A 24,870-nucleotide genomic window follows, 5' to 3' on the forward strand; every position below is an offset into this window, starting at 1 on the left:
CGTGTAACCTATACATATAGGAAGAAAACAAACAAATAAAGAACATGAGAACTATGAGAGTATGGATCAGAAAAAAAACGTTTGAGTTTATGGAGACATGACAGAAGATGCTGAAGAATATGTTGTCACGAAAGGAGCGGCAGTCCGTTTAAATGTAAATATGTTGGAATGACCTTCTACTGGTGTCAGCGAGCTTGCCGTGATACCTTCACGAGCTAATCACAGCGGCGAATGACAAAATCATGGTTCCTACTGTGCGAAACATTTATGTGTATTGAATCGAAGCTGTTGCCGGCCTAACTCCAATCTGTGGCTAAATGTTTTGGTGCTTGTAGTTTCTAAGTACTTATTCTGAATTAAATACTCTGATTGAAACATAATTAGATTGTTTTATTATTATTATTTATTTCTCTATTTTCACTTTATTGCACGAAACATAGGACGTTTTGTCAAATGGAATTCTCTACCAGTCAGGTGTAAGGCAAACAGAGATTGGTATTGGTATGTAGGATATAAAAGCGACCGTATGTCGAACAGCTAATCTGGTTGCTGGCAGTATACATCTTTCGTGCAGGTATATTATACTGTTAAATCGTACCTATGCTAAAAAAGTGACGAACTCAGAAAGTGACGTCCTCAGAAAGTGGCGTTCTCAGAATGTGACGTACTCAGAAAGTGACGTCCTCAGAAAGTGTCGTACTCAGAATGTGACGATCTCAGAAAGTGACAAAGTCAGAAAGTGACGAACTCAGAATGTGACGATCTCAGAAAGTGACAAAGTCAGAAAGTGACGAACTCAGAATGTGACGTCCTAAGAAAGTGACATACTCCGCCTGAACCCTATGCCTTGTGTTTTCTGTTCGAAATATGCACTATATCAAGGGCCATCCTTGACTATATGCAGGTTCAATCATTAAATGTCCGACTTGTTACCTATCACTACGAGTAGATGAGAAATAATTATAGTATAGTACAAGATTATGAATAAATTGTGATTGTGTTGTGATTGTGTTTGAACTTAGTATTTACGAAAGAAAATGTCAGAAATTATTACAATCAAAACTAATAACTAATAAAACCAAAATAATATAATTTATATCGACACTCAAAACGTTTCTAAACCATTTAGATATCGATGTTGTGCGGCGATGAGGTGCCCAAAACAAAGATCCTTAAATTTCAGGGTTTTTTCCTAGTCTCCGATAGTGAAGTACTTTTAATAATGTACTTTACACTTATTTATTTGCAATGAAACCATGCACCGCCACAAGCCACGACATTTACACGTCAATGGTTTGATCATAAACTGGATCGCGCCAGTACGGCGTGATATTCAGATTTAAACTCCTCACTAGAGGTTCCATAAACATTTTGTCTGCTCTGTTCGTTCATCTCCAATATATGTTGGCCTCTAGACAAGTTACAACTATGCATAGTCACGGATCAATTTTCAGCTGGTACACCTTCGCCTGTGAACTCAGAAAGCGTTGTGAAAAATTGTCCGCGTCACTAATCAATCAGCGACACATATTGACATATTACATAACACGATAACTTTCACAGCCTCGTATAACTCTTGACAGATAAAATCAACCATAAAATAAAGTCATTAAAATTTAAATTTGAATAAAAGCAACGGACTCGTTATATCGCGTGGACGTAACGTAAACAGAGACACAAGTGACACGACAATGTCTTCTACGAAAAATAGTTACATAAGGCAAATATTGTGTAGATATTTGTTTGATTGATCTGTTTTGTGTATTTTGGAAGGGCATGATGGTAGAGCTGGCGACAAGTAACAGCGAATATCTATTTGGTTCCTATTCGGGTGAAGGAATAAAAATTATAACCTATAACTATAACGAATGAAATTACAAAGTTAATCATACAATCGGTACATGCACAAATTTCTAATACATCGACAGAAGTCTCTACCAAATTTTTAACTTATGTAGTTGTGATATACATTTTTTTCTGTAAGTACCTATTTTGTTCCGGGCACCATAATCATATTGATTTAATCATTTAAATCTGCATATCAACAGCCAACTTCAATATTTATTCAGCAAATAGGCCACAAGGGCACTTTTACACGTCAACATTGAATTTACATACAAGCAAAAATAATAATAATAATACATCAACAATTATAAAATATAACTAACTGCAACTACCAAATCAAACTAACGTATTACAATTACTTAGAGATGTATAAGGTCTCTTAATGTCGAATAACATAAAAAAACTATATATAATAATATTATTTTTCTACTCCAGCACTTAAATGTGTCAATTAAATGACTGACAGTGATATCTAAAGCAATGTCATTTGAATGCTTTGTCTATAGGCTCATAAGATGACTGCTAGCAGTCATCTTATGAGTATAATACAACTGCTTTATTTTTTTTAAAGATACAAGTTCCGATCATCTTGATTGAAAGAGGTATGTTTTCATTTACAATAATAACTCTTTTTTTTTTTAAATAATAACTCAATTTTTTTTAAATAATAACTCTTTTTTTTTAATAATAACTTTTTTTAATAATAACTCTTTTTTTTTAATAATAACTCTTTCTTTTTAATAATAACTCTTTTTTTTAATAATAACTTTTTTTTTTTTTTTTTTTTTTTTTTTTTTTTTTTTTTTTTTTTTTTTTTTTTTTTTTTGCTGCAGCTGTCATAGAAAAAGTAATGTATGCAACAGTTCATAATTGGTTCTTAAAATTCTCGGGTCTTTTTTTACAAAACTCGACTACGTCTCGTTTTGTAACTTCGACCCTTGAATTTTAAGAACCCTTATTATATCACTGTTGCATAAACTACTATAATATAAATAAAAAACAGATACATGGAAAAAAATAAAATCTAAACTTATTAGAGGTGTAAATGTCTCTAAGAAGTGTCAGAACTATAAGATAACATAGTTTATCAAATTATCCTTAGAGATGTATAGGGTCTCCTAGTGTCCTGTCTATTATCAACCATGAGACCTCCCTTTTAACTAACATGAATTCATACGGAAACATGTACAAATTGTTCAAAAAGAGATGTGTCTTGTATACTATGTCACAGAAAATCGTCTGTGTACTATGTAGGTACTAGGTAGAGCTATTTGTAATTTTGTAAAGTTAAAAGCTGTGAAGTGTAGGAGATGATTTTATACGTAGTGCGTTTTTCTATCCGCTACTATTGACGCTGAATACTACATTAATGTACAGTACCTATAATACATTAGACGAAGTTAAATGGATTAGACGAGTTACGGTGCGACGCGTAGCTTCACCCGTCCTTGGCCTACAGACAACGCTCGAGGTGTCTATTTATTATTAGTTTACAAGGAAGCTACTGTTCACAACTCTCACTAGTTAAATATCTCGCCTGTTGTTCTGTGGGTGTGGGTAATGGGTAGAGTCTGGCTAATGAAAGTTGAGACTGAGATAAAGCGGGAATTTCAATAAAAACCGCACCTGGCAATAAATTTACTATGAAATTAAATGACAGCTTACAGCTTATTTGATAGGAAAAAAGTTGCCATATAAAAAGTTTTAAATAAATCTCAGTCTCAACTTTCATTAGCCAGACTCTATCATCATCGTTCATTTCATTAGTTTTTCGTTTATATTACTCGCTTTAAAACCTTTCATAAACCCACACCCGTATTTTAATGCCTTTCATTGTGTAGCAGTCACATAAACTACAAATAATTATACAGTTTGTTAATCAGTTGCAAGTAAATTGAATATAAAATGCGTTATTAAAAATTATCACTATCACGGATAACAAAATTAACCTACCTATAATTATACCTACCTTGCTTAGGGTGTGTCAGTGTATTTAACATTTACTATCGGTCATCCATTTATTCTTTGATTTTAGGCCGAGCCTAAATGACAGCTACTAATACCCAAAGCTTATTACGATAACGAAAACAAATCGATTAAATTCCTGACAACCAGACGTAGACACTAATAATAATAACAACTGTTGATAACCAGCTGTTATTATTGGACCCAATTGAGCAACAATTATGTGCAACTATACCTACAGGTTTTGGCACACAGTAAAGTCTATTTTTTTATTCGTTAGACTAAAATAACATTTCATAGTATGAAATGACATTTTATGTTCATACTATGAACTGTCATTTCAGTCTACCGAATAAAAAAATACACTTTAGGCACTGGGGACTACGTTTTTAGGGTTCAGTATCTCAAAAGGAAAAAACGGATCACTTTTTTTAGGATCACTCGTGCGTCTGTCTGTCCGACCATTCCCCCCGATTATCTCCGAAACTACCGGGTTTAAAATTTTGAAAAAAAAAATACAAAATAGTTCTTTACCTATAGATGACCGGAAAATCTATTAGACATGTGCAGTCAAGCGTGAGTCGGACTTAATGTACGGAACCCTTGGAACGCGAGTCCGACTCGCACTTGGTCGGTTTTTTTTGTAATTAGTACAAAGTATTCCCAATAAAGACAATATATAACGTGGTGCGGATCTGTGAGCGGAGCGCCGGAGGGAGCGGAGATTTGAGCCTATAGGTACACCTCAATAAAGTGAGTTTTTCAATAAAGTGACACGTCAAAATCGTTTAGTCTTTTCCTAATGCTTAAAAAACTTTGTAGGTAGGTATAGTGCAAGGTATTTCAAAACAATTAAGTAGCACAAATCAGAAGCAATTATATATTAAGTTTAATTTCATTGTAATTTTTTTATATTGTGCTTTATGGACTTTTGTCTCAATTAAGTGATTTTATTTATTTTATTAGTATAGAAACACAATTAACATAATTGACTTATGATACTGGAACCAGAGCACAGAGTCCGCAGAGTAATCTAAGTTTGCGGTCAAAGTACAATAACGGCACATGTTTGTTTACCAGCCTGCAGCCGTTCACCCAGAGCATGCGTACGTGTGAGTCAGTAGTAGTATACTGCTACTATAGTTCACAAACACTTACACTTACAGTATAGAAAAAAAAACAACAATGGGTTGCACTCCGGGAGTGCCGGCAGAAGTGAAAACTCAATGACTAGTGCAAAATGTCTGCAGCACTATGTATATTTGAGGTTAACGCCATCTAACATTATTTTGCCGCATTACTTGAAACCCCTAATCACATCACTGTTAGTACTCGAGTTACGTCAGTACCAGTTCGAGGGAAACTCACTAGATGGCATTTAAATCAATAAAGAAAAACTCAATGACATTGTAACAGTTTTTCGATCAGGTCACGTGTCCGTCTTACGTCTTACGAATCTTACCTCATCCCCATCACAAAAAGTGCACAGGCTAAAGAAGTTTGAATCACTTCAAAAAAGCCTAACCAACGTAACCATAGGCCTATACATCTGTCATCACTCATCACAAATGACACAACTTCAGTTCAGAGTCACATGACTCACAGTTCAGGTTGTTGGTATTCCACCTGTCCAATTTCTTGGTCCAATGTGTTATGTATTTTGCGTCTCACATTTTACTTAATCAGATTGAGACGCAGCGCACATTTGACAAAGGAATTGGACTGCAATACTACCCTAAGCAGCACTTTGTGCAGCGTTCCGTCAAGTCAGCAGATAAATATATATCTATCCAGCAGACAGACACATAATTTTGGATTATCGTTATTCGCGGTAGACCCTCTGAGCTCGACCCAAGTTACATTAGTAACATAACAAAATTAAGAATCATTTGAGAATACCTCTCTAGATAAGCTGCGGTCGCGCACCGCAGCGCACGCGCCGCGGACGTGGCAGTGACAGAAAAACAATTGTAAATAAAAAGAACCACAAAAGAACCGTTTCTACGTAATTTATCTGTGACCAAACGTCAAAGTCGCTTCGTTCATAAAGGTCGCCGTAATTCGTCTTACTGTCACGTCCATCTCATCTCATTGCGGCATATTTAATTAGGCTATTTTGGCCATGTTTGAAGGGCTCTAGCGCCTTAAAAAAACAAAATATCAAAAAAATCAAAACAGTCCGACACAGGCGGCCTAGCCAAGGTTACAATCGCTATCGCTTCGCCATCGAATCGCTTTGTGTCTCTCTATCACTCTTCTATATTAGTGTGACAGTGACAGTTGCGTTTCGTTCGCTACGAAGCGTAAGCGATTGGCATCTTGGCTACGCGACCAGATATTGACAATATTAATCTGTGTTGAAAAAAACATATTTTTTTTATTGCTAGGTATATATATATTAAATCCGTGTTTTTTCTTCTATTGTTAATTTTTGTTATTTTTGTTTTGTTTTTATTAATATCAGCCAACTAACATTATAAGGGCCACTTGCACCGTTCACTAAACCGGGGTTAACCGGTTAAACCTGGCGTTACCATGGTAACCAGTACCATATTAGACACTGGGTTAATGATTTAGCCAGTTAACCCCGAGTTAGTGGGATGGTGCAAGTGGCGGTAAAGATATTAAATTAAAAAGATATTATAAGATGTTGTGTGATAACTTGCCCTTGACTCTTTTTTACGACACTCATATACTTAGGTAGGTATGCATATCACGCTCACGACTGCATTTTATGTCCAATAACATGCCAATAACAAGATTAGCGCGAGCATTAGGTTATTATGCATGTTATATGCTTTAAGATATAACCGTTATAATAATTATACAGCTAATATAGATGTACTTAGGTATCGTGTTGAACACGTAATGCAAGTGCAGTATATATCTAGTAATTATACCTACATAATTATAATGTCTTTGAAGAATTTAGTTTGAAATGCATCATGACAGGATTGCACTTGAATAGAGATTGTCTGACGAGGAACACAAGTTTGTGTGGGCGCTAACTCTATTATTATTAACTAGTGTGTGAAGTTATGTGAAGTTATACCGTTTTTTATGTAACATACAAGCAGTGCCGGCCCGAGTCCTTGATCAGGGTAGAGCGAAATCGGGTTTTGGCGCCCTTCGTTAAGTTTTCAAGCGTATTTTCCACACTCGCGTCAAATTTTTTTTTTCTCATTTGCCATTTTTCTCTTTTAATGAATGTTTTAATTAGGTACTTATACAGGATTCTGACTCTTGGAGACCCTATACATCTCTAAGGATAATTTGATTAAGTAACTAAATATATATTGTAATTTTTTAGTTATGACACTTAGAGACATTTACACCTCTAAATAATTTTAGATTATAGTTTTTCTATCTTTGTGTTTTTTTAAATACTATTAATATAGTTTTATTTGTAATTCGACATTTAGAGACTTTATACATCTCTATGTACCTAATACTTTAGTTTGATTTGATATTTGCGGCTTAGATGTATTTTATGTAAATGCTTGTATGTAAATTCCATGTTGACGTGTAAAAGTGCCCTTGTGGCCTATTTGCTGAATAAATGTTGATGTTTGATGAGTTTTTGTCAACGATAAGCACATTGTTTACTATCTTAAGTTTATATTGACCTCCATAAAGTTCGAGTTTATTATGGTAATCATACGGATGCGTGATTCGCTCGTGCTTTGTAAATAAACTAAAAATAAGTTATCAATTACTAGTAGTTACTAGATAAGCTAGGAATGTCCTATACCTACGTGTTTAAACTTTTCAGAAAGTACCTACGGATTTTACCTTCCTTTTTTAGCCGACGGTACGTTTTCATAATAGTTTGCGGACCCTTTAATTTAAATATTTAGCATCCTCGATGTTCCAATCTATTAACTTTACCCTAAGGCTGCGTATCCACCAGATGTGCGAGGATGCGTAGCTAGGGATGTGAACCAGTAGAATATCGTCCACTAGAGCTGCCCAAGGATAAGTAAATTAAGTGATTCTACTACGCATCTTCATACATCTCTGGTGGAAACGCAGCCAAAACGGCGCATTCAGAGTAGCGTCTCAATGATGTCAGGTAATGCGACGAATTGACTAAAATCTAAATGGACAATAAAATAGGTAAAAACGAAACAACCACTTACCAAAACCATTAAATAAATTGGTGCAAGTTCGTGGCGCTGAATAGTAGTTTTAACCACTTTCCAGAGCAAAATGGCAAATTATCATTAGTCACTACGTACAATACGTACCGAAACAAGATTGCATTAGTTGAATGAGGTGTGGGTGTCTGCTTCCGCTAATGGTGCATTCATAGATGCTCCTGTATTCATCTCTGGGCGCGTAGCCAACGTGCCAAACGTTAACGCTCCGTAGCGTATCGTAGTATATAATCTCTCTATCACTCTTCTTCACTAGTGTGACATTGACAGTTTCGTTTCTTTCGCTACGAAGCGTTAACGATTCCACGTTGGCCACGCACCATGGTTCTGTAATATTAGAGTACTTGTTCTACGGCCCTTCCCATTATCATCATCTTCCTCGCGTTATCCCGGCGTTTGTGCTACGGCACAGAATACGTAATAGTATTATCATTATCACGCCGCTCGAGTGTCAGCCCTAAGCGACTTACTCAGTCATAGAAGGTAGCATCCTATAGAAGTGGTCTACGCGTGCCCCCGTGAGGGACAAAACATATAAATTCGACCAATCATTGGTCGAATTTATTTGTTATGGTGGGCAACAAATAAATTCAACCAATCATCCATACCAATTTATGGCACGGTGGGGAACAAAACAAAAAGTGAGACTGTGACAAGGACAAACAATAATAGCGCTTTCGCTGCTACTCCTACTGAAAGATACATAAAGCCCTTGCTACACGGTCGCCGACAAGCCTTCTAACCGTCTGACCTTGGTCAGTTTTGGTCAAATTTTGTTGGAAACAACTGTCTACACGGTCCGTCCAGACCAAGGCCACGCGGTCTGAGGGGCTTGTCGGCGACCGTGTAGCAAGGGCTTAAGACTATCCCGTTCTGTCAGTTATCCCCACCATTCATGCCCAATCCAGTTATACTAGATTCATGTACTCAGTACTCCATCAGTACTCACACAATGACGCGTGTACAGACGTGCCGTTCACACATATAAACGCAAATGATTTTCGATGTATGGCGTGTCCGCCCTGTGGCTACGGCTCGACCCTGGGGTCCGCTTGACAACTAATCCCAAGAAATGGCGTATGCGTCCTCTACGGCCCTTCCCAAGGGGTGTATTTTAAAGCCGATTTTTAAATTTGTTTCTCCGTCAATAACTAAATAAAGAATTGGATGCGCAGACTTTAGTATAACCAATTTCCAATGCGGAATAAGATTTCCTATTTGCAAAATGGAAACTTCCTTTATGTCTTGTAAAAAATCCAAGGTTTCCAGTTTTTTGGAAACCCAATAGGATAATTTGCACTAACTCGAAAGCAATAAGGAAATTCTTATAGATATATGAACCCGGGTCGTTAAATTTTATTGTAATGTCCACGGAAGGAATCTCTTGTAAAATGTGTTTGATTCCACTACGTTTACGGCCCAGCCACGAAATTGCGCGACCGGCGGCGGCGGCAACCATACGTTAATTGGAGCGAGACACAGCGATCGGACCTTTCGTTCCCACCTATGGTTGCCGCCGCCGGTCGCGCAATGTCGTGGCCGGACCGGTTACAGCGATAAAGTATGGTTTTTCAGGTTTTTGCCTCTTCAATTATATAATTTTGTTTGTTGTTTACCAGTTACACCAACGTCACCCGTTATTAGTATTAACGGCTCTCTATTGTTCGCTAATTCTCGTTAATTCACTGGTCCATTGTGAGTTACACGTGTCTCCTGTCATTGGAACCTGTTTTGGAACCCTTTCGACAACAAACTTGATTAGAACATGTACCTATACCTCAGATCATAGAAGTAAGGAGATTTATAACGAAGCATAATTTCAACGAGACTCGGTGTCTCCAACTGTGCCCCACCACATCACTGAGGGCGTGGCCAGACAACCAACTCACGCGCTGTGATTGGCCGAACCGCGTGGGGTAAAGGACAAGAGCGGCGACGCTAGAGAGTAGGACAAGTCGATAAATTTACAACAGCTATCGATATTTTGTATTATGTTCTAAACATGACTTTATTGTTTTGGCATTAAAATGTTTTAAGTAAGTAATAATTGCCATTGACTTAATTTATATACCTACCTTTAAACATTTGACCTTATTTGCGAGCTAAGATTTTTAAGGTACGATTAAGGTAAGTACCTATATTATTCAATCCATAAAGTTCTGTCACAAAGGTTTCTACTGTAAGGTAAAAAAATAGCAATGATTCGAAAGATTGTTATATGTTTATCAAAACGTACTTACCTAACATAATTGGTATAAAATTTAGTGACGATTTTATTTACTGTTTGTTTATATTGTTTACTTTGGGATTGTCGTTAGACGCGAGTAGGATTTTCACGACGGATCCGATATGTATGAGAAGATCCGCGGATCCGGATAATTTCATACTTACATTTCGGATCCGGATTGCAAACCCTACTTATAGGTATAAACTACAATGTAATAAATAATATTTAAAACAGTTTTTTTCTTTGACGTACCTACCTACTGAATTTTTATTAACAATTAATAGGTATACTACTACAAAATAATAGTAAAATTTTAATTGAAAAATAATTACTTCCATACACACTATATCCAGATATTTTTATCGATAACGCTTAAACCTCAATTATGCACGAGCGCCACTCTAGTTCCTTGCGGAAAGAAGGGAACCGGCTAGCGGCCGTACCAAGAAACAATAATGCCGTTGTGGATATCGTTAGCGGCTTAATGCATTGCGCCGTTGCCTAGCACACTACAAATAGTTTTCCATGCTAAGCCGTCAATGTAGAATGCATATTCAAATTGCCACGCGTTTGTTTGGCAAAATGGTCTGACTGAGTAAAATCATACGTCACTGGATTTATTTGTTAAAATGTGTTGTTTTATTGACTAATACGTAAAAAAAAATGTACTCACATGTGGTATGTAACTCCATGATCCCTATAGTTTTTGCTAGCACTCCTATTTCTACACGAAACAACGCTACAAACCGGCATTTTACGTAAATTGACGAGCACATTTTTCTACGACAGCTAAATTGCGACTGTCTTACCGGTCTTATGGCGGAAAGAAAAATGGTCAGCCTGACCATGTTGCGGCGACACGCGCCACGCCTCCGTCAGATATCTAGTACCTTCTATGATCTGAGACCTATACCGTATTAAGTTTTGATTGGCGACAATAAAACTTATGTTATTGTGATAAGGTTTAGAATACATTAATTATCAATTCAAATAGCTTTTTCAATATCCTCTAATGGGACATTATCTATGAAAAGGGACTTATTGTCGATGGCGCTTACGCCGCACAGCGCAGCGTCGAACGGCATTGTATTTATATCGGAGCATCGTTAATAATGGCGTAAGCGCCATCGACAAAAAAAAGGTCCCTTTTCATAGATAACGTCACAAATGGTTACGAGTACGCAAAATCGATACCTCTAGCATGCAAAAAGAGTCAATAAAGGAGGCCTCCTTATTCCTTCCTTTCCTCTTTCTTTTTCCATTGTATAGTTGTCTGCGAGCAACTATACAAAACACATTAAATTAAAAATTAATATTGTAAAAGTACCCCTACTCGTGAAACGTGAAAAATGATAATGCCTGAACCGCTCTATTAGTGTATATATTAGCAAACAATTACGCTAAGTACCTATAGAGCCGTTTATAATGATGTAAACAAGGAGGGAAAGAGTAGGGAAGCTGTTTTACCTCGGACAGTTTTTTAGGGTTCCGTACCCAAAGGGTAAAAACGGGACCCTATTACTAAGACTCCGCTGTCCGTCCGTCCGTCCGTCTGTCCGTCTGTCACCAGGCTGTATCTCACGAACCGTGATAGCTAGACAGTTGAAAATTTCACAGATGATGTATTTCTGTTGCCGCTATAACAACAAATAGGTACTAAAAACAGAATAAAATAAAGATTTAAGTGGGGCTCCCATACAACAAACGTGATTTTTGACCGAAGTTAAGCAACGTCGGGCGGGGTCACTATGGATGGGTGACCGTTTTTTTGCTTGTTTTGCTCTATTTTTGTTGATGGTGCGGAACACTCCGTGCGCGAGTCCGACTCGCAATTGGCCGGTTTTTTCTTTTATGAATTTTAGAAAAAAAACTAATGGCTGTAGAATTATTGTTTATCCGAATCTTATAAGATACATTAATAAACTATCTATTACGATATAAAATTTTAAGATCAGTTTATTTATTTTGATGGGATACGTTGACGAAAAAAAAGGAAAAGTGTCCAAGGAACAACACCCCTGATGTACCTTGGTCATTTCCCGTTGTACCTCGGACTTGATAATTTTAATTAATTAATTTATAATTTAATCATAGAAAAAATATTTATATATGAAATCACAGATATTTTTAGCATATTTACGCCATTGAATAGATTTTTCTAGTACTAATAAATAACTAAATAATATACTTAGCAATGGTAAATTTTTATTTTTGCCTAAAACATTTTATGCATTGTTTCTAAAATTGATTACTTGGTAACTTATAACGCATATAACTAATAATTATAAATACGGCAAATATGAAACCTTAAGTTAAAAAAAATATTTTCAGTAAGTAGCAAGTACGGGCCAAGGTACAACCTATTTTCGTTGTCCGAGGTACAACAAAGCAACTTTTTGGACAAGTAAGCTTGGTATTTAGCACTTCCTATTGAGATTAGGCTGAAATATATGCCCCTACCATCGAGTACCTAATTAACTTAAGTTTAACTTATTTTTAGTTATTAAATTGTATTTATGGTACATATTAACGTTTTTGTTTAGTGTTTGTAACACAATGGAGAAAAAAAACTAGATAAAGTTTAACTTATTATATTAAGTTTTACTATCTATTAGTAAAACATGAAATAATCATCCTTGATGTAAAGTTCGAAATACTGACTTTTCATAACACAATTTATATTTTAATTTTTTCTTGAGTTACCAGCCGCTCTCAAGTTTCGTTGATAGCTTGTTCGTTATACTTAATAATAACGTTTCAAATAATATAAATGAAATATTTCAATAACCGTGGCAATGTGGAAATATTGCATTCTGTCCGAGGTAAAACCATGTCCAAGGTACAACAGTTTCCCCATTATTATCGAGCTGAGTTCATTTTCATATAAACCTAAACAATCGAAATTTCGTCCATTTGTTCGTGGTTCGTACTTAATACTAGACCGAAAAATATCGTGTTTTGGTATCGCTTTAGCGAACTAAAGAGACGCTGATGTATGGATCTTAACCCCTATTGTAAATTTCATTCGATAGCGTGAAGAGCTTTCGCGTTTCCGTTATGTCTGTTTTTGTATGGGATTTTGAACAGCGCGCCAAGCGGGACGTTTTCGAAACTCAAAATCCCATACAAAGTGACTCAAAGCAAACGCGTACGTCACGTCACGCTATCTTTTTCTAATGCTAAAAAAAATGAACTATAGGGTATCTTCATACTGCATTGTCAGTCCGCTCTCTGCTTGTAGTTCATTATTCATTATACCGAAACTTTGATATTCTGCGCCGTTCTATAACCGACTTCGCGTGTTTTTCAGTTATACATAGATCTAATATCGTCTGAAAAAAAATCTTTTAAATGCGTGCCAATCGTGCCAACATCCGTCTGAAAATGGCGCCAATTATATTATGACTCTCAGACTCTCACGCTTCATTAAATACGTTATTTAATTACGTAAGTGCACTCTATTAATTATGCTTGACACATATTACAGTATATTCGCATTCCCAGTCTTTGCCAAATCGGGCTCGATCGCGGGTTCGTAAGTAAGGCAAGACAAATAAATAAAAGAGACGGTCAATCCCAAAGAGTAAAGTAACCTATATTAGAAATATTATTAGAATCAACATCTTCATCCCCGTTTTGTGTATAATATAGATGGTGCTACCGCGAGCTACTTACGAATTACGTAGCCATTTCCTTCGCCTTTTATTCGAATTGTGAGCTAGGGGGCGTTCAAATATTACGTACCTACCTAACGCAATTTTCGAAGATTTTTGAGTTTCCTACTCTTACGAACAACATGCTGATACTGTAGGTAATGGAAATAAATAAATTGAATTTTTGAACTTTGCCAAAATGGGCTTCATCATTCCTAACTCAAACGTAACATTTGAAATGTTTTCTTCGCTAACCGAGCTATATATGTCTCACAGAAAACCAGCATAAGTCTGGACTTTCATTACACATAAGTATTACTAATGTCAAGGTCAAAATACAGTGGAGACTAGATTACAACTACAAGATTCTGAACAAGCATATCGTATGTTGTTTGTTGACTGACGCCGCCGTGCCAAGGCGTGAATGAAAGTGAGTGGATGTGCTAATTTTACTACGTACGGGCCGTACGGCAATACGGCACGGCTCCCTTGACATTGGACATTCACTATATCACTATACTATACTATGAATTCAAACACGAGTACGCAATGAAAGACTGGGAAAACTCCAATAGCGCGATTTAGAATTACCAGGGGGCGAAACTGATCCTTTCTTGGTTCTCGGCTCCGTTCGGCTCAGCATTGCTCCGAGCAATTATTAGGGATGGCACAACGTGACGTCCCTTAGTGTGTACGGCCACATATTGTGTGGAATTACATAGAATCGGATGTAGAGAGTACTAGCCAAAAATCTTACCAAATATCACCAAGAGGGGGAGGGGTCAAAAAGTAGCCGAAAACACCTCGCGTGATTTGTGCACAACCCCCTACTCTTGCCAATCTTGCCATTATGTCGCACTAACGACGCTACCTATACCATAGAGAAAAAAATACATAAAGTCTATTTTTTAATTCGGTAGACTAAAATGACATTTCTTAGTATGAAATGACATTTTATGTTCATACTATGAACTGTCATTTCAGTCTACCGAATAAAAAAATAGATTTTAGATTGTTCACTCCATACATCAGTTTTAGTACCAAAAAAAGACAATTAGCATCTAGCATCATCGAGTAGCGGAACTATCAGTACTGCTACTTGACAATAGATGTAGCACCGACCGGAATAGTTATTTTCGATACAAGTGCGAAAAAGAGGAAATTCGAAACGAGTGGCGATAAATTAAAACACGACCGAAGGGAGTGTTTTAATTGGACACGAGTTGCGAATTATCTATTCGCACGTGTATCGAACAACGTTTTACAGTACATATGGCACTCTAAAGTTTCGACATACGCACGAAAAGTGCTATTTTACGCACTAGTGCGGAAAAGTAGCCCCATATGTACTGTAAAGTCTTATGCTGTTGAGATAAGACTTTCCGGTCGGTGCTACATCTATTGTCAAGTAGCAGTACTGATAGTTCCGCTACTCGATGCTAGATGTAGACACTGAAATTAATAGTCTAACTGATGTATGGAGTGAGCAGTCTTGTCTTATTATATTTCTCTATGCCTATACCTAGCGACTCAACATGCAAGTACATAGTTCTAACTGCATAATTATTATGAGTGGCCAGCTTGTAGCGAATTGGTGAGTTATTAATGTTATTAACTATTATCAAGGTAGGGTTATCTGAGAAGCCCCAGATAATATGAACAGTCAAGTGGCGACTGATAAGATCTGACGCACGCGACCCACTCGCTCTCCTTGTGATACCTAGCAAATTAATTTTGCTATCTTTTTCTCTGTAGTTACTAATCTAAGTATAGGTATATCTTTAAAATGCTCATAGAAACGAGTTTAAATGTAACGGGTGCTATGCAGGTGCTATGCTTTAAGCTCTAATGGCTCCTCTACACGATGGGCCAACGCCGGCCACTCCAAGGGACGCAGCCATGCGGTAGAATGAGATAGCAATATCACTTGCTCCCTCTAACGCATAAATGCGTCCCTTGGAGTGGCCGGCGTTGGCCCATCGTGTAGAGGAGCCATAAGGGATATCGACTACTGTACCTATGCTGTACCTAGTCATTAAGCTTCAAAATCGGATGGCATCCAGTGTCAAATCAATGATGTGACAGCGAAATCTAGGATATTTCTACGTACACCGACACCGTTCCGTTAAACGCGTTACCATTATTTGATTCATGACTCGGAAGTTTTTGCCAAAATGAAAATAATTTTTCTAACTAAATATCATACTTACCATGAAATAGATTTATTTTTTGTACCTTTTATATTTTTATTTATCATTTTCTCAGTGTAAAAGTTGAGTAAAACACGAAAAAGTTACTAGCCAGGCCAATATTTTTTGCGTAAAATGTAACTATTGTAGATATTGATAGAATGAAAAAAATGGATATGTCACTTATGTCAGTGACGTCAGTGTAGATGACAGCTAGACCGAATTCGCGATTTTATAGCTCGGATCGGATTGTAGTCGTCAACACGGGTTTTAATTAAAATTTAATGAAATAATTGTGTATTAAATAAAAATAAGTGATAAAGTAATCAGTCGCGCACTATGGATTCAGACGATAACCGCGCAGAAGGGTGGAAATATCTTAATAAGCAATTCTTTGGAGACGGTTGGTACAGCTTTAGTATTCCTCGCAAAACTGGAAAGAGATATATCACACTATCGTGGCTAGTTGAAACACTTATGAGTTGATAACCTTTATGGCCCCAGTGAATATATTTAGAGTTGTTATTTTGTTCTAAATGGCTTAAAATGGAATTAAGCATGCATTTGACGGAATTGTCAAGTCTATAGATATTATTGAAGGTACCAGGGTATATTCTTGCGTTAAGGTTTATAAATGAGCAAGAAATCATCGCATATTAATAAAGAACATCAAATATTATTACAAAATTAGCCTTTTTCTAGTTAGAAACATTTCCAATTAGACAGTTATCTAGTTATATTCTAATGCCTATCATCAGTGGTGGAACCTGAATTTTAGATTGTGGGGGCTTGAATCCTATGAGAGTAGGTTTAGGGAGGGACTTATTTTTTTATGAATATGCTTTTGGGAGGGGCTAATGCTTTTAGGCACTCCCTAAATCTGCGGGCTGTCCACTGTGAATTTGTTTACTGTCCTGTAATCATGACAAGCTGTATGTTTCCAGTACCGCACTACTAAATGCATTAATCTGATAGTATTATTTGAATATAAAGCATAGCAAGCAACGGGCAAAGTTAAATCCTGACTGCTTCCAAATATTCTATTTTGGAATTTTCCTGCTTATGTTGTATGCTGCACCTTAGTATTTTATACAACAAAAACATAGATATTGTCTAAAATGTACAAGGATAATCTGCCACATACTTGTGTCAAACTACCACTTTATATGTTACTTGTTAGAATAGAATTCCCAGTGCCAAAATTTAAACACAAAAATTCTTCTCTGCTTGGTTTCCTATTAGCCGGGTCCACACTGAGCAAGCAGGCATGCTCTCTCTGTGTGGACCCCACTACGTATTGATCATAAAATTTCTCAATAATGTGAATTGTGAGCAGAGAGAGTGAATATTTTTATTTAAAACTGTTTATTTTCTTTTTACAGGTGAAAGGGCGAACTATGTGAACATTCCCCACGTGATTGCCATGGTGGGGCTCCCGGCGCGGGGGAAGACCTACATCTCCAAGAAACTTTCCCGATATCTCAACTGGATAGGAATCAATACAAGGGGTTAGTACTGTTTTATTTTAATATCTGGGGGACCAAGCTTTGCTTGGAAAACATACAAAAACTCAAAAATCTGCATTTTCCCAGAGGTAAGACCTAGCTAGATCGACTTTTCGCCCTCGAAAACCCCAATATAGCAAATCTTATTGAAATTGTTAGAGCAGTTTCCGAGATCCTCAAAATATATATGTATACATTTATATAAATAAATAAATATACAAGAATTGCTCGTTTAAAGGTATTAGATTAGATAGAGGATACAAATTTTAATAATGAATGAATGAGTGACTATGATTGACGTACCATCATCAGCTGCCTATCTAAAACAGAATAATAATAATAATAATGTATGAATAACATCTAGACTGCCAGAAGACTGATGACTTGTCTCACGTGTTGTTGGAGTGCGTCCGGAATTCGGACTTGAGAAAAATATTTTTTGGTAGTTTGGGCTCCATGCACAACGGACAGATCAATTGTTGGTTGGCAGAGCCTTTATCTGACAAAGCAGTCAGTGTATACCACTTTATTAATCTCTCCCTTGAGTAGGGAACTATGTAAGCACCCATGAGGCTGACATGTTCACCTCTAGAGTGTCCAAAGCCTCAATAAAAATTAGATTAAAAAAAAAACTTTAATATAAATATAACTTTTGTCTTTGAGCCCTGAGTTAGCACACAGTTTAATTAGTTAACCACAGTGCTAACCATTATATTGATATTTAATTATTGTGATTTATGGTCCAGTTACGAGTACATACATCTACATTAATTACTGATTAAGCTGTGGAATAACGATTAAATTAAAGTTAAATAGGTATTATTCGAGTTTTGTACTCTTTATATGTATAAGTCACCTGCAATAATATTATGTTACACAATGAAGACCGCAAAAATGCTAAACTGAATTGATCTTATTTGTAGAGCTATAAGAGCGTGTCACATTGGTCATATTTTTGCGTCCTTAAGAGAGTAACATATTATTGCAGGTGACTGTACAGTCAATGAATTTAATTTCCTATATATTTTGTACTTTGTGCTAGCGACTTTCATATTCATATTGATTGTCACTGTGACAAGGTACGAAATAGGTCGGAAATTAAATTCTTTGACTATACATACCCTAAGAGTTATAATTTCAATTGTAATTAAGGTGGTGCGGTAAGAGAAACATAGTTTATTTTACTCACGTCATGAAAAACCGTATGAGGAAGTCCTGTGGAAGTGTTTTCTTGATAATTTAATTTATGGTTTCGTTTCATTTTATCAAAGACTCTGTATAAGATGAATAAAGTCTAAGGAAAAAACATGCCTCATACGAGTCTTATACGAGTGTCATAATCTTCATAGTATATAAGGCAATAGTTAGCTGTATTAGGGCGTTTTTTTTTGTTGTCCCAATAACTTTTTTTTTTCAAATTTGGGATTTTTTACGTTATTTCTACTCAGAATCACGAGCTCTTTGTAGCCTAATAGGAGAAAAAAGTGTCCTAAGGTTTTTATTTCCATTCCGTCACCATTTTTTATAGACTTTGTGTGGTGGTCGCGTAATGGAAAGAAGAATGGAATGAAAAAATGTATGGAAATTTTGGGACACTTTTTTCCCCTATTAGGATAGAAAGAGCTCGTAATTCTGAGTAGAAATAACATTAAAAATCCCAAATTTGAAAAAAAAGTGTTTGGGACAACAAAAAAAAAGCGCCCATTAATTTGTTTAAACTTTTCGTTTCCAGTATTCAACCTAGGCGAATACCGGCGGCATGCCACAAGCGCATACACGTCACACGAGTTCTTCAGAGCAGACAACAAAGAAGCCATGGCGATTAGACAACAGTGCGCGCTAGACGCCTTGAAAGATGTCTGCGAGTGGCTGGTCAAAGGGGGGGAGGTCGCGGTAAGTTTATAGAGTCTTATAACAAGGCAAGATAATAAAGCCATGGCAATTAGACAATGTCAAGGTCGCGGTAAGTGTAGGTACGTGTTAAACGTGTTCTTCAGAGCAGACAATAAAGATGCCATGGCGATTAGACAGCAGTGCGCGCTAGACGTATTGAAAGATGTCTGCGAGTGGCTGGTCAAAGGGGGGGAGGTCGCGGTAAGTTTATAGAGTCTGATAACAAGGCAAGATAATAAAGCCATGGCAATTAGACAATGTCAAGGTCGCGGTAAGTGTAGGTACGTGTTAAACGGGTTCTTCAGAGCAGACAATAAAGAAGCAATGGCGATTAGACAACAGCGCGCGCTAGACGCATTAAAAGTTGTCTTCGAGTGGCTGGTCAAAGGCGGGGAGGTCGCGGTAAGTTTATCCAGACATGGAAAATAAGGAGACGATGGTGATTAGACAGCAATGCGTTGAAAGATGTCTGAGAGTGGCTCGTCAAATGGCTGCTGCCTATAAGGCAATAGGGCTTAGACAACAAGACCATGGTAATTAGACGATACAGCCATGGTAATTAGAAAAAAACAGACATGGAAATTAGGCAGCAGTGCGCGCTTGACGCGCTGAAATTTATCTGCGAGTGGCTGGTCTAAGGGGGCGGACGCGGTAAAGTCTACCACCCTGTAGAAGCAAGATTTCCAGTTTGAAATCCATCGAGGCGAAATTAAACTTGAACTTTAGTCACTATTTATTTTATCTTTCTTGCTAAAATGACCTGCGTTTAATTCATAGTGTATGTTGTCGCTTTTCAGCGATAAGACCGCCTGTTGTTTATCTCTGATTGTGTTTGTCTTCTTTTTGTATTGTTTTCTTTTTGAGGTGTGCAATAAAGAGTATTTGTATGTTACTCAGGTGTTTGACGCGACGAATTCAACGCGGGAGCGCAGGCGCATGATCCGCGACATCGTAGTGCACGAGATGGGCTTCAAACTATTCTTCGTGGAATCCATCTGTGACGACCCCCGCATCATTGAGCAGAATATAATGGTGAGTTACATGATTGGACCGCTGGATGGCGCTGTACCGCTCGACATAATTCCTACGTCGCGCAAACTTTTTGTATCTTTGTGTTTTTTTTTAAATACTATTATTATGACGACTGGTCTGGCCTAGTTGGTAGTGACCCTGCCTGTGAAGCCGCGGTCCTGGGTTCGAATCCCGGTAAGGGTATTTATTTGTGTGATGACACAGATATTTGTTCCTGAGTCTTGGGTGTTTTCTATGTATTTGTATATTATATATATCATTGTCTAAGTACCCACAACACAAGCCTTCTTGAGCTTAGTGTGGACTTAGTCAATCTGTGTAAGAATATCCTATAATATTTATTTTATTTATTGTAGTTTTTTTTTGTAATTCGACATTTACTCGTAGAGACTTTATACATCTCTATGTAATATTTTAGTTTGATTTGATATTTGCGGCTTAGATCTATTTTATAATTGCTGATGTGTTTTTTTTTTGCTTGTATGTACAAATTCCATGTTGACGTGTAAAAGTGCCCTTGTGGCCTATTTGCTAAATAAATGTTGATGTTATTCGGCTGAAGATTCGGTTTCGATCGAAACTAGAGCAAAACGGAACCTTTGGTTTCGGCTAACAATTCGGTTTCGGTCAGACACTACTACTGATTATTACTATTTATTAAATGTATGCAAAATAAAACCTATCATCATATTAACTGTTAGAAGATTTTGGTCAGCCGACTAGAATATATATTATGCACTATCTCAAATATATATTAAATTCAACCTTTGAATGAGAAATTTTCCGCACCGTGTATCGATAAGTCGCGACGTCAACATTGATTGCAATCACCTTGTTTACTCCATTACATATGGATTTGCACTAAACAAGTAAACAACTGTAAGTACCTACAAACACCTAGGTATATACAAAACAGCAACACTCTTAACTTTCCATCGGTGGACCTTATTACAAAAGACATAAGGTCCACCGATAAACAGATAACAGTGTGGGCGATGGTACTAACCAATGGTACACCTTATCTCGTAGCGATAAGGCTCATTTTATGGTCAATTATTTGTATCGACGGTGGTACTTTGAACCAGTATCGCGCAACGTATTAGCGATAGACTAATTGGACTTGTAAACAGTTTTCCGATTGAAACAACTACCTACAGTATGCATAATAAATGCATTTTTATACGATTTACTTTTTTAACCGACGAAAAAAACGGAGGAGGTTCTCAAGTCGACGCATATATTTTTTTTATGTATGATCACGCATAACTTTTTACAGAGTAGTTCGATTTTGATAATTATTTTTTTTATTGGAAAGGGTATACCCCGAAGTTGGTCCCATATAAATTTGGAAAAAAAAATCCAACCTTATGGGTAGGAAAATAGGGGATGATTGATTATTCACTCACCGATTGAAACTAAAAGTGGAAAATAAAAATATTTTACAAAAAAATAAAACCGACTTCAAAAAGGATGAAATAAAATATTATCCTTTTTGAAGTCTACCAACTGATATGTTTGAAGTCGGTGCCAAGCCAAGTAGTATCAATACCAGTCAAAAATAATCAGCTTTATGGCTATAAATCCCATTTTTGACTCGTATTGTTACTACTTGGCTTGGCACCGACTTCAAACATATCAGTTGGTAGACTTCAAAAAGGATAATATTTTGTTTCATCCTTTTTGAAGTCAGTTTTATTTTTTTGTAAAAAGTTGTTTGTGTTGTTTTTATTTATACACACAAAACTATGTGGTAACAAATTATGATAGGTACATAAACCTTCCTCTTGAATCACTCTATCTATTTAAAAAAAACCGCATCAAAATCCGTTGCGTTGTTTTAAAGATCTAAGCATACATACAGACAGACAGACAGCGGGAAGCGACTTTGTTTTATACTATGTAGTGATGAGTAGCTTTGTATGTTACCAACGGATCCTACGATTATGTACCTAATCTAATGGCTTCTAAACAGCAGAGGAGACCTACTTAAAACGTACCTATTATTTGTCCTCTTATTTTATTTGTTAGCCTATTGTGTCCTACTGCTGGGCGCTGGGCAAAGGCCTCCCTCTCTTTCTTCCACGCATCTAGATCTATGGCAATATTAGGCAAATCTTTCCGAAAAACGTCCGTGCCGCCATCTTCTTCGAGGTCTGCCATACTCTTGCACAATTTTTTTTTCTATAAAAAGTATAAAGATATATTTCGAACGTTACATTACTGGACGTAGTCAAGTTTTGTTATAATAGATCCGAATTGTGATTTTTTTTTAATGTAGGTAACTGTTGTTCAAAATCGTATTTCAAACAGATAACTTGGGAGTTACAGATACTCACAAGTTGAAAAACGGGTTCAACACTACATATTTGAGTCGCTTATTTTCAAACTCGTATAAATCCACTGTACCCTCTTCGGAAATATTTACCCTATTACCTTTTCTTCTGGAACACCATCGATAGTGCAGGCCGGGGTGCAGGCAGACCGAATAGGAGATGGCGGGACGATTTGGACGCATTTTATCCGGATTGGCGGGAAAATACAAGCGACAGGGTTGAGTGAAGGAAAGAAGGGGAGGCCTTTGCCCAGCAGTGGGGCACTAAACCAGGCTAACAAAAAAAACCTTTTCACACCACCTATTCGGAAAAGAGCTTTTTCTTCCCTGCTAGGAGGGATCAAAGTGGCACTTTTCCTCCCTGCTAGGAGGGATCAAAGTAACACTTTTCTGTTCTAGCACACTATTTTTACATTTTTTTTGCACATTATTTTTTTAGCTTAAATAATCAGTTTAAGCATCAGATTGTGTCAACACTAAGATTTTTTTATTTTCCTTATAGTTGATGTGAAAAGCAGTATGTGTCACACGGTATCAAAATTATTTCGTCTTGGGCGTTAACACTTGAATCCCTCATTACGCTCAGGATTCTACTTTAGAACCCATCGCTTCATTCAGGATTCAATGTACGCCCTTGACGGAAATATATCATTTTGATCCCTTGTAACACAAACTACTATTTCTTAACACCGAAATCTGACAGTTGGATTTATCCGATTTTGAAGTTAAGCGGTTTGCAATGCAAGTAACCCAAATTTTTATTTCCAGGAAGTGAAAGTGAGCAGCCCCGACTACACGAACATACAGAACACGGACAACGTGCTAAACGACTTCTTACTAAGGATCGAGCACTACAAGGAGAAATATGAGCCTCTAGAAGAAAACCTAGAGTCCGACTACAGCTTTATGAAGATCTACGACACGGGAGAGAAGGTAAAAAAGGTAGTGAACGAATGGGTGAATGGTATTTAATCCCTTGAGTCTCACAGAAATGCCAATCAAAATTTAATTATAAATTATTAAGGTTGTGGCTGACAAATTTAGACATGTGTCAGGGGTTAAGTGATATTTAAGCTAAAAGTGTAACATAAAAGAAAGCGACCAGGGGCCTTACCATGATGCCCTTATTGCGATTCTGTTTAGGACCTAAACTGAATCGCTAAAGGACGGAGCTATATAAGTCGCCTAGCTCCGTCCCTGAGCGATTCAGTTTAGCTCCTAAACGGAATCGCAATATGGACATCATGGTACGGCCCCTGAACAACTTTTTACTATGGATCGAACACTACAAAACCTCGAGTCTGACTACAGCTTTATGAAGATTACGACACGGGAGAGAAGGTAAAGGTAGTGAACGAATGGGTGAATGTCATTTATAGTTGGCCAAACCAATATTTTCAATGGCGATTTATTTTCAAAACGTAGGCGCAAAGGGTCGATCACCCAGATTTTTTTTTAAGTTCGCGCTTTTTTTTCTAGTGAAAAATTGATTTGTTGACTATAAGTGCGCGAAATTAAAGCTGAATTTGAAGAGATCTCTTGGTTAATCCTGCTATTGGTACACAAAAGAACAATATGAGGATTTCGTAGCCAAATTGGCCAAAATCTACTTATAGTTTTGAAATGTCCGTTCGATCCGATGTGTTCTCATAGGCATGATATGCATTAACCTGCCTTTAAAATGTGTAAAAATCTGTCTAACCCTTTTCAACACATTCATTGCCACCCAGCCAAACAAAACATCCCCGCCAGGCCACAAAAATTTCGTCATATAAAGCTGTAGTACCACGATCCCGAGTCCCGACTATCGGGTCGTCCGACCTCGGAACGAAATCATAAAATACCCGATAGTCGGGTTTTTGGCACTGAATGTGTTAATCATTCCGGAATAATTATATAAAAATTTCACTTTGTGAGGAAAAGCTTTCTTATAATTCTTATAAATATTGTTATTTGCTTTTTTTTAGGTAGTGGTGCACAAACACGAAGGACACATACAGAGTCGGATAGTATACTACCTGATGAATATACACATAGTGCCACGGACCATATACTTGACTAGGGTGAGTCTT

The 24,870-nt window shown here is 37.0% G+C and overlaps 1 protein-coding gene across 3 annotated transcripts in view; it reads left to right on the forward strand.

Annotated features, from left to right (window-relative positions):
* The window catches only part of LOC134653149 (6-phosphofructo-2-kinase/fructose-2,6-bisphosphatase), a 46,547-nt gene that overhangs the window by 11,389 nt on the left and 10,288 nt on the right, over nucleotides 1-24,870 (forward strand). Inside the window, exons 1-6 of one of the 3 annotated variants that reach the window (XM_063508479.1) lie at nucleotides 16,284-16,439; nucleotides 17,419-17,544; nucleotides 19,274-19,434; nucleotides 20,332-20,466; nucleotides 23,567-23,740; nucleotides 24,766-24,861. In XM_063508479.1, the coding sequence (XP_063364549.1) occupies nucleotides 16,376-16,439; nucleotides 17,419-17,544; nucleotides 19,274-19,434; nucleotides 20,332-20,466; nucleotides 23,567-23,740; nucleotides 24,766-24,861 (756 nt within the window). In that variant the 5' untranslated portion in view covers nucleotides 16,284-16,375. Of the gene's footprint in view, nucleotides 1-16,283; nucleotides 16,440-17,418; nucleotides 17,545-19,273; nucleotides 19,435-20,331; nucleotides 20,467-23,566; nucleotides 23,741-24,765; nucleotides 24,862-24,870 lie in introns of those variants that run through there. The other 2 variants (XM_063508477.1, XM_063508478.1) reach the window with 2 other exon arrangements.

The sequence above is a fragment of the Cydia amplana genome, chromosome 12 (genome assembly GCF_948474715.1).
Source record: "Cydia amplana chromosome 12, ilCydAmpl1.1, whole genome shotgun sequence".
Classification (NCBI taxonomy): Eukaryota; Metazoa; Arthropoda; class Insecta; order Lepidoptera; family Tortricidae; genus Cydia; species Cydia amplana.